General features: G+C 43.7%; 1 protein-coding gene across 1 annotated transcript; it reads left to right on the top strand.

Moving 5' to 3' along the window:
* Positions 1–560: 560 nt before the first annotated feature.
* On the top strand, positions 561–4,190 carry LOC142151062 (uncharacterized). The gene has a single exon (XM_075206358.1). It carries the CDS (start codon positions 1,123–1,125, stop codon positions 1,741–1,743), a length of 621 nt encoding a protein of 206 aa, XP_075062459.1. The 5' UTR covers positions 561–1,122; the 3' UTR covers positions 1,744–4,190.
* Positions 4,191–11,567: the final 7,377 nt, after the last annotated feature.

Below are 11,567 nucleotides of genomic sequence, written 5' to 3'. Positions count from 1 at the left end.
CATCTGACCAGTCTCCTCCTCACATCATATCATTGTGTGCTACCAGCCCAGACATCTGACCAGTCTCCTCCTCACATCATATCATTGTGTGCTACCAGCCCAGACATCTGACCAGTCTCCCCCTCACATCATATCATTGTGTGCTACCAGCCCAGACATCTGACCAGTCTCCTCCTCACATCATATCATTGTGTGCTACCAGCCCAGAGATCTGACCAGTCTCCTCCTCACATCATATCATTGTGTGCTACCAGCCAAGAGATCTGACCAGTCTCCCCCTCACATCATATCATTGTGTGCTACCAGCACAGACATCTGACCAGTCTCCTCCTCACATCATATCATTGTGTGCTACCAGCCCAGAGATCTGACCAGTCTCCTCCTCACATCATATCATTGTGTGCTACCAGCCCAGAGATCTGACCAGTCTCCTCCTCACATCATATCATTGTGTGCTGCCAGCCAAGAGATCTGACCAGTCTCTTCCTCACATCATATCATTGTGTGCTACCAGCCCAGACATCTGACCAGTCTCCTCCTCACATCATATCATAGTGTGCTACCAGCCCGACATCTGACCAGTCTCCTCACATCATATCATTGTGTGCTGCCAGCCAAGAGATCTGACCAGTCTCCTCCTCACATCATATCATTGTGTGCTACCAGCCAAGAGATCTGGCCAGTCTCCTCCTCACATCATATCATTGTGTGCTACCAGCCAAGAGATCTGGCCAGTCTCCTCCTCACATCATACAAGACTCTCCAGGAGAAAACTGCATTAATCAAAATATACATCCAGTACTTTACAATGCGGATATATCATCTGATCTCTCTAATAATGACGAATGCTCTCCAGATAACTCTGATATTGCTGAACATAGTACAGCTCCTATAGGTGATGAAATATGTTTCTCTTCTGATTGTGACACATTTTTTATACATCAGTCAAACTGTGTTAGACATCAGACAACTCAAAAAGGTGAGAAAACCTTTCCATGTTCTGAGTGTGACAAATGTTTTTCAAATAAATCACAAATTATTACTCCTAGAATTCACACTGGTGAGAAACCATTTTCATGTGCAGAGTGTGGGAAATGTTTCACACGCAAATCACATCTTGTTATGCATCAGAGCATTCACACTGGTGAGAAACCATTTTCATGTACAGAGTGTGGGAAATGTTTTTCACAAAAATCAAATCTTGTTGCTCATGAGAGAACTCACACAGGCGAGAAACCATTTCCATGTTCTGAGTGTGGGAAATGTTTTGCACATAAATTAAGTCTTGTTGCACATGAGAGAATTCACACAGGTGGGCAGCCATTTCCATGTTCTGAGTGTGGGAAATGTTTTACACGCAAATCATCTCTTGTTACACATCAGAGAAATCACACAGGTGAGAAACCATTTTCATGTGCAGAGTGTGGGAAATGTTTTACATGTAAAATATCTCTTGTAATACATCAGAGACATCACACAGGTGAGAAACCATTTTCATGTGCAGAGTGTGGGAAATGTTTTATATGCAAATCACATCTTGTTATACATCAGAGAAATCACACTGGCGAGAAACCGTTTTCATGTTCTGAGTGTGGGAAATCTTTTTCAAATAAATCACAATGTACTGCTCATCTTAGAACTCACACTGGTGAGAAACAATGTTCATGTTCTGAGTGTGGAAAATGTTTTACACAAATATCACATCTTGTTAGACATCTGAGAAGTCATACTAGTGAAAAGTGATTTTCATGAGCTGATAGACATGAAATAGGTTTTGCAAAAATACTCTTAAATATCTTAAATGTGTTAAAGTAATTATAAGGCTAGAACATATTTTGATATCTGAAGTCAATAACGTATGATAGAAGTGTGTTATTGCATAGCTATTAAAAAAATACAATGTATTATAGGGCATTTTAATCAGAAATGAATATAAATGTATATGTATAACTTGTATTAGAATAAAGTATGTTACTACATAAAATTAAGCTGTCATTCATGGCTTCAACAAGTTGTTATCAAGATTGTGGGTTGTAAATCTTATAGTAACAAGGATGACTGCTTTAACTATCTGATCTGTATGGACATTCTAAAATGGACATAGGAAAAGAGCTTTCATTATGCTAATACTCAAATTAAGCAAGACGTCCCATTCTCCTGGATCTCTCGGCTGCATTTGACACTGTTGACCACTCTCTTCTCATACAAACGCTACAATCCCTAGGTCTTCAAGACACTGTTCTATCCTAGTTGTCATCCTACCTTTCTAATTGCTCTTTCACTGTTAATTTCTCTGGGGCCACCTCTACTCCGCTTCTTTTATCAGTTGGAGTACCGCAACACTCAGTGCTAGGTCTTCTGCTGTTCTCTATCTATACCGCTTCTCTTGGAAATCTAATAAGTTCATTTGGATTTCAGTATCGTCTCTATGTGGTTGATACCTAAATTTATCTATCCTCTCCTGATCTCTCGACATCTGTGTTGTCTTGTGTAACTGACTGTCTTTCTGCCATTTCTTCTTGGATGTCCTCTCGCCAACTTAATTTTTCTAAAACAGAGTTAATAATATTTTCCAATCACAAATATGAAAATCACAATCACAAAATCGCAGGTGTTTCCTATTATTTTGTTTTTTGAATAATATTTCCACCCACCAACAAGAGCATACCTGACATTTCTATTTCTGTTGATAAAATGACCTTAAATCCCACCCCATAAGGTTGCTGCCTAGGTGTAATCATCGACTCACACCTATCCTTTGTTCCCCACACTGACTCTATATCTAAATCATGTTATATACATCTAAAAAACATTTCCAGAATTCGCACATATCTCACACAAGACACTGCAAAAACCTTAATTCATGCACTTATCTCCCGCATTGACTATTGCAAATCCCTCCTTACTGGTCTTCCCCAAAACAGACTCAAACCCCTACAATCTATTTTGCACGCAGCGGCAAAATTGATTTTCCTTGCAAATCGTTATTCCTCTGCTGAATCACTCTGTATGTCTCTACACTGGTTGCCTGTCCTCTACAGAATCCAATATAAAATACTTTTACTAACCTACAAGGCCATCAACAAAGTTACACCAACATACATCTCCTCTCTTGTCTGAAAATATCTCCCAACTCGGCAACTCCGTTCTGCACAAGATCTGTATCTCTCATCCACCCTCATTGCATCCTCCCACTCCCGTACTTTTTTCGGGCTGCACCCACTCTATGGAATTCTTTCACTCGCACAATAAGACTCTCCTCTGGTCTACAAACTTTCAAGCGTTCTCTGAAAACCCACCTCTTCAGACAAGCTTATAATATTCCTCAACCACCCTCTTAACCTCGCTACATTACCCAATTACCATCCGTTACACAATTTCACACAAGATAACTACCCCATGACCAACATTGTTGTGTGACAGGATCATTTAGCTTATGAGTCACTTTTACCTTGCAGTCTGACTGGGCCGAAATGCAAAATTTAGACTTGACCTCATGTATCAAACTCCCATTGTCCCATAGATTGTAAGCTTGCGAGCAGGGCCTTCTCACCTCTTTGTCTGTTTTACCCACTTTGTTTATTAGTTTACTGTGTTTGTCCCCAATTGTAAAGTGCTACGGAATATGTTGGCGCTATATAAATAAATGATGATGATTCTTTGAATTGGAAGAGAAATCAACTAATGGAGATCAAGCCTTATTATGTAACAAATGCCTCCGGACTATGAGAATTGGAACTTTCTCCTTTAAGAGACAATATCTTATGTTTTCTAAGAAATAGAGATGTACATGTTATAATATCATGAATATGTGATTAGTTATATAATCCATTAATATCCAGTGTGAAGATTGGAGTGTTTTGGACTGAAGCCAGCAGAGATGTATGCTCTCATCTTGTAAGATGGCTGTTTTGCTTCCTGTTACAATCTATCTTATCCTATAGATTGTAAGCTTGCGAGCAGGGTTCTCTTACCTCTCTGTCTGTATTACCCAGTATTGTCTTATTAATGTTTGTTCCCAATTGTAAAGCGCTACGGAATCTGCTGGCGTTATATAAATAAATGTTGATGATGATGTTGATATCTTTTATTTTGAAGTAAACCTTCATTACTTTAGACTTCTTTTCTTGTCATTAAGTTATTTCAACCTTCTTAAAAGTCATTGAATTTAGTCATGTAAATAATAAAAACAGGCATGAATACATTTACAGAATGTATATTGGAGTTATTCAAAGTGTCAGTCACACAGTATATTAACATTTTATAATTTTCCATTCACATACATAGGTGGAATGTGTGTAACCAACATAAGATTGGAAAAGATCGCTCATGTGTGGAACTTACTGCAGTTTACTTATGTCATTATATATCAGTCACTCTCCACAGTAAGAGCACATTGTCCTAAGTAACATGTTATCCTGAAAATGGGCTGGAGATATAATGTGGGACCTGGGACACTGTTGCATTATGTTTGATCATACTCTAATTTAAGATGTGACATGGTTTATATCATTCTGTAATCTCTGTTACTATCTCACTGGGCGTCATTTACAAAGACGCAAAAAAGACCCATAGTGCAATTTCAATTTTGTAATGCCATTTTGCTATTTTTGTACCAAAGCATCCACTTATAGAGATACGAGTGTAGTGTTTCAGGATGTGTCTGCATGGCTGCTCCTTATGGAAGGAGCTAAGGATATCTGGACGTCATTGCTAAGTTTGGTCTCTCATGCACCATATATTGTGCCTGCATGTGAAAACAAGATTCTGTTGATGACGTGGGTCACAGGAAACTGATGGCCGCCTGACTTTTTTAAAAAACATTTAAATGCTTCAAAATCCCAATATTCATGTAACAGGGTTGATTTCATGGAACTATTTTCTATACATGACGGCCTGTTGTTTAAGGAAGGGTTGGAGCTATGTGTACGTTCCAGCGATCTAACCTGGGTGGGGGCTCTTTAGTAGAGTGCAGATTAAGGACAAGTTAACCCGTGCATGATACTCATGCATTCTAGTCAAATCAAGCTACTTAAGGTCTTAAAAAGGTTCTTGTCATGCATTTGGGCCTAGCCCAGGCCTCCTCAGGGGAAGAGCGTTACTTCCCTACGCAAGCCCCCTTTTTAATGTGTGTTCATGAGGTAAAATTACCTCACGAAAATGAGTTTGAGCCCTCAACTCGTAAATTTAGCCTTTACTACCCCTCCCACGAGGGGAAGGGGGGATGATGGAAGTTAACTGACTTCACTATTCTAATTTTTTTGTCAAATAATGTCAGTATACCAAATTTCAGGTCAATTGGATGAGCCCTTTCTGAGAAAATAGTTTTTTCCACACACACACTAACACACGCCGCTAGGCTTTTACTTTTATATATTAGATAATGCTAAGAATTTAGTAGGTCAGTGTAGTATATAACTCCGCCCAGCAGGTGGCGCTGCAGCTTGAGCACTCTGTCACCCGGTAGTTTTTTCCACGCACAGACTAACACACGCCGCTAGGCTTTTATATTATAGATAGGTACATGACTAGATACGCAGATACATGCACAACCAGGAAGACACTTCTAACTTTTTAAAAAACATTAAAATGCACACAAATTTTTGTCAACCAATAATCGTTCCAATCACACAAACGACTGTTAGGTCCGATATCGTATTAGTGTGTATGCGCTTACGGGCATGTTTTATTGTACCAAAGCATATTGTATCGTTTAATTTTATAAACTGACTAAAAATCACTATTAACGATGGAACAACGCTGTGCCAATTCTACAGTGTGTACATGCTCCTGACAGTCTGTCCGACAATCTGCCAATAGTTTCTCGAACAGCAACGCCTGTCTGGGAGTGTATATTTACATTTATGATGTTGTCTCTTACGTCTCCCGTGTGCTGTGTTGTCTAAAAGTGAAGCACATGGAAATAGTGATCTCTTCCTAGTGATTTAGTAACAAACCTTGTTTACATGCTGTATATGTCACCTATGTGTTCCTGTATGCAAGTGTATACAACATGAACTGTTAACACATGTGAAAATACATATTCTCAATAAAGCCTTATTTATTTACTGATGTGAAGTGTCCATTTCTTCAATTCTGTATTATCTACTTGTAATTTTTCCTGTTATATCATCTCATTATATAAAATATACACTATAGATTTCCACTCTGAAGCTAAATTTTATAACCTATTATGGCCATTATCAAACAAATGTAGAAGTCCATAGGTTCAGTACAGTGGTGTACACCCTGCGTTTGTACCACAGCACATGTCAAGTGGAGAAAAGTGTATTCATCATGAAATGTAAGCACATGTACATATATATACATGGGTTGGGTACGAATTCACGGCGCTGGAAATAACGACAACCAATAGAACTACACGAAAATGCCTACAAATGCGTTATCGCGACAGCTACATAGTAGGCGTGATGTAAAACAGACGCGGGCTATGTCTCCACATAATATAATGGCATACTTTAAATCCCTACTAATTTTAAATAACGATAGCATAAATGAGTATAATAAAAGTGAACGACAGTGCTAAATGTCTACACAAGAAATGCCTACTGAGAAATATTACCTACAAATATAAAAATCAGTACAAAAAAAAATATATATTATATCATTATCATAGCCCTTACAGGATAAGTACTTATATTTAATTAGGAAATGGAAGGCCCTATGTCATCACTCCACATATGCCAATTATATTCATGGATAGCTGTGATGGACCCTGTATTACATATATATATATATATATATATATAGATGGAAGACCCTATGCCATCACTCCACGATATGCCAGTTATATTCATGGATAGTAGTGATGGATCCCGCAATACAGACATGGTATGCCATCACATCCTGTGGTTAGCTGCAGATTCAGCACTATCATGTAGTCAGATTGCTGTCACTCACACAATACAGACATGGTATGCCATCACATCCTGTGGTTAGCTGCAGATTCAGCACTATCATGTAGTGAGATTGCTGTCACTCACACAATACAGACATGGTATGTCATCACATCCTGTGGTTAGCTGCAGATTCAGTACTATCATGGAGTGAGATTGCTGTCACTCACACAATACAGACATGGTATGTCATCACATCCTGTGGTTAGCTGCAGATTCAGCACTATCATGTAGTCAGATTGCTGTCACTCACACAATACAGACATGGTATGCCATCACATCCTGTGGTTAGCTGCAGATTCAGCACTATCATGGAGTCAGATTGCAGTCACTCACACAATACAGACATGGTATGTCATCACATCCTGTGGTTAGCTGCAGATTCAGCACTATCATGGAGTCAGATTGCTGTCACACAATACAGACATAGTATGTCATCACATCCTGTGGTTAGCTGCAGATTCAGCACTATCATGGAGTCAGATTGCTGTCACTCACACAATACAGACATGGTATGCCATCACATCCTGTGGTTAGCTGCAGATTCAGCACTATCATGGAGTCAGATTGCTGTCACTCACACAATACAGACATGGTGTCATCACATCCTGTGGTTAGCTGCAGATTCAGCACTATCATGGAGTCAGATTGCTGTCAGTCACACAATACAGACATGGTATGTCATCACATTCTGTGGTTAGCTGCAGATTCAGCACTATCATGGAGTCAGATTGCTGTCACTCACACAATACAGACATGGTGTTATCACATCCTGTGGTTATCTGCAGATTCAGCACTATCATGTAGTGAGATTTCTGTCACTCACAAAATGGTGGAGCTGCTAATTCACAGATTTGTGTGATCACTGGAATACACACATACAGTACTATTACATTTTCTTAGTGTTATGATCTGCCCTGTTTCTTTGTGTGCATTTTGCCCTGTGTTATTATTTGCCTTGTTTTCCTGTGTGCATATTACCCTGCAGTGCCTATGATTCTCCTGGGTACTGCTGTTCTGCCCTAGACTCTTCTGCATGCCTGAAGGAGTTAATCTCCTTACCTGAAACCTAATTGGAACTGCACCTGTGGCACTGCTTTAAGTACCTGCCTCAAGCTGTGCTCTGAGCAGTTCATCCTTGTTTACCTGGCTGCTGCTTGTGTTCCTGTTTGTTCCTGTTCAGTTCCCCTTCTCTGCCTTTGGATTGATCTTGCTGTGTATGACCTTGGACCGTGTACTGGACTCTGCTGTATTGCCTATGACCTCGATCTCTGCCTGTTTCCTGGATTTGTTGTTTGCCACCAGCCCTGACCTTTTTGCCTGGACTTCACCACCGCTGTATGTTATTTCACAATATCCCTGGACTCTATCTACTTTCCTGAACAGCCTTGTGCCTTCTGGACTGGGGTAAAGACTTATACCTGTTTATGAGAACCTGCATGTTCCTGGAACCATTCATTTCTGTGTACCTTCCTGCCATACCTGTTCATTATACCTGTTTATGAAAACCTGCATGTTCCTGGAACTGAATCCCTGTTTATATATTTTGCTGGAATAAAGACATTTGTATTATCCTTCCGTGGTTGCTTGCTGAGGTTACTAGGAATCATAACATGATGAACTGCCATACTATTTAGGCCTGCTGATTGCACGCCCTCTGCTTAGTCCTGGGATTCCTAGTATTTTTGTATTTGAACCGGGACAGTATAACCAGCCCACAAAACAGCTTTGGAGTCAGGTGAAAGTTTTGTTTTATTCTGGGACCTTTTTCTGCAATCAAGTTTTCATTTGTGTTTGCAACATGTCTGTTTCACCAGTCTTGGAATTGCCACTGCTACAAACTTTACAGATGGACATTATATTGCTACGTTCCCAGCTGGCTAAATTTTCCACTTTGCTTTTGGACCCGCTCAGGAGACTGTCAGATTCTGTCTCTCCTAATTCAGAAGCTGCTGATCTGTCTAAATCCACCTTCTCTGCTGATGAACCTGTGCAAACAGCACCTCTTAAAAATACTTCTACAAATTTTCTGTTTTCTATGAACTATGGGGTAACAAATTCCCAGTACACAGGTGGTCCACGGCCCCATCTGACCGAAGAGGAACGGCGGCGTAGGATAACATACAAGTTATGTCTCTACTGTGCCAGCAATGCACATTTCTTGCAGGACTGTCCTGTCCGTAGACCACGTCAGCTTACTGAACCATCTCCTGTTATTTCCTCTCCGCATTCCAAAATTATTTATACTCCACCATTTCTGTTCTCTGGGAAGAGACCCAATCTGCCAGCTCCAGCCGCCTGTGCCGAGGTGCCAGCCTCTGCCTCCAGCTCTGAGGTCACATCATCTGCCTCCAGCTCTGAGGTCACATCATCTGCCTCCAGCTCTGAGGTCACATCATCTGCCTCCAGCTTTGAGTCTCCTGCTGCTGTGTCCGGTCCCGAGTCCGCTGTGTCCGGTCCCGAGTCCGCTGTGTCCGGTCCCGAGTCCGCTGTGTCCGGTCCCGAGTCCGCTGTGTCCGGTCCCGAGTCCGCTGCCTCTACTCCCGAGTCTTCAGCCGCTGCCTCTACTCCCGAGTCTTCAGCCGCTGCCTCTACTCCCGAGTCTTCAGCCGCTGCCTCTACTCCCGAGTCTTCAGCCGCTGCCTCTACTCCCGAGTCTTCAGCCGCTGCCTCTACTCCCGAGTCTTCAGCCGCTGCCTCTACTCCCGAGTCTTCAGCCGCTGCCTCTACTCCCGAGTCTTCAGCCGCTGCCTCTACTCCCGAGTCTTCAGCACCAGAGGGGGCGCTGCCCTTACAGTCCGCTCCAGAGGGGGCGCTGCCCTTACAGTCCGCTCCAGAGGGGGCGCTGCCCTTACAGTCCGCTCCAGAGGGGGCGCTGCCCTTACAGTCCGCTCCAGAGGGGGCGCTGCCCTTACAGTCCGCTCCAGAGGGGGCGCTGCCCTTACAGTCCGCTCCAGAGGGGGCGCTGCCCTTACAGTCCGCTCCAGAGGGGGCGCTGCCCTTACAGTCCGCTCCAGAGGGGGCGCTGCCCTTACAGTCCGCTCCAGAGGGGGCGCTGCCCTTACAGTCCGCTCCAGAGGGGGCGCTGCCCTTACAGTCCGCTCCAGAGTTGCCTGTCCATGCGGTTCAGCCCGAGTTGCCTGTCCATGCGGTTCAGCCCGAGTTGCCTGTCCATGCGGTTCAGCCCGAGTTGCCTGTCCATGCGGTTCAGCCCGAGTTGCCTGTCCATGCGGTTCAGCCCGAGTTACCACTTAGTGCTGTCTGCTCTGAGGCTTCTAGCAGTGCTGTCTGCTCTGAGGCTTCTCGCAGTGCTGTCTGCTCTGAGGCTTCTCGCAGTGCTGTCTGCTCTGAGGCTTCTCGCAGTGCTGTCTGCTCTGAGGCTTCTCGCAGTGCTGTCTGCTCTGAGGCTTCTCGCAGTGCTGTCTGCTCTGAGGCTTCTCGCAGTGCTGTCTGCTCTGAGGCTTCTCGCAGTGCTGTCTGCTCTGAGGCTTCTCGCAGTGCTGTCTGCTCTGAGGCTTCTCGCAGTGCTGTCTGCTCTGAGGCTTCTCGCAGTGCTGTCTGCTCTGAGGCTTCTCGCAGTGCTGTCTGCTCTGAGGCTTCTCGCAGTGCTGTCTGCTCTGAGGCTTCTCGCAGTGCTGTCTGCTCTGAGGCTTCTCGCAGTGCTGTCTGCTCTGAGGCTTCTCGCAGTGCTGTCTGCTCTGAGGCTTCTCGCAGTGCTGTCTGCTCTGAGGCTTCTCGCAGTGCTGTCTGCTCTGAGGCTTCTCGCAGTGCTGTCTGCTCTGAGGCTTCTCGCAGTGCTGTCTGCTCTGAGGCTTCTCGCAGTGCTGTCTGCTCTGAGGCTTCTCGCAGTGCTGTCTGCTCTGAGGCTTCTCGCAGTGCTGTCTGCTCTGAGGCTTCTCGCAGTGCTGTCTGCTCTGAGGCTTCTCGCAGTGCTGTCTGCTCTGAGGCTTCTCGCAGTGCTGTCTGCTGAGGCTTCTCGCAGTGCTGTCCGCTCTGAGGCTTCTCGCAGTGCTGTCCGCTCTGAGGCTTCTCGCAGCGCTGTCCGCTCTGAGGCTTCTCACAGGGCTATCCAGTCGGAGTGCTGTGCCCAATCCGGGCTTCCCGTCAAGTGTGCCCAACTTGCCGTCCCAGTCGGGGACTCCTGCTCTGCCGTTCCAGTTGAGGACTTTCCAGAGACTGCTGCACAAGCTGGGTACTCTCCAGAGACTGCTATTGATCCTGAATGCCCAAAATCCTCTTCTGAGTCATCAGATCCTCCTCCAGTCTTCTTTGATGGAGACATCAAACAGCTTTGTACAGTACTTGAACTTTCCATGAAACAGTTTCAAGAATGGCCAGATTATTTTGCTGACCAATTTAACCAAGTGGGTTCAATCATATTGTGTTTTAGAGGGGAGCCACAAACCTGGGCCTTCTCATTACTAAATTCCGATGACCCCATTATTCATAATACCATGGACTTTGTTAAAGCTGTTTGTCAGAAGTACACTCCATCCATAGTCAAGTCATCTGATCACGATTTTTCTGTGCCCATTCCAGCCTGTGCGTCAGTTCCTGTACTTGTCCATAAGACCTCTATGAATGTGTCTTCCATCAGACAGTCTAGGTCACCTAAGGAGAAGGTTAGCAAGAACGGGAAAAACATTGCTT

The sequence above is a fragment of the Mixophyes fleayi genome, chromosome 4 (assembly GCF_038048845.1).
Source record: "Mixophyes fleayi isolate aMixFle1 chromosome 4, aMixFle1.hap1, whole genome shotgun sequence".
Taxonomy (NCBI): Eukaryota; Metazoa; Chordata; class Amphibia; order Anura; family Limnodynastidae; genus Mixophyes; species Mixophyes fleayi.
The sequence above is the reverse complement of the archived record's forward strand: the minus strand, read 5'-3'. Positions and strand labels throughout refer to the sequence as shown.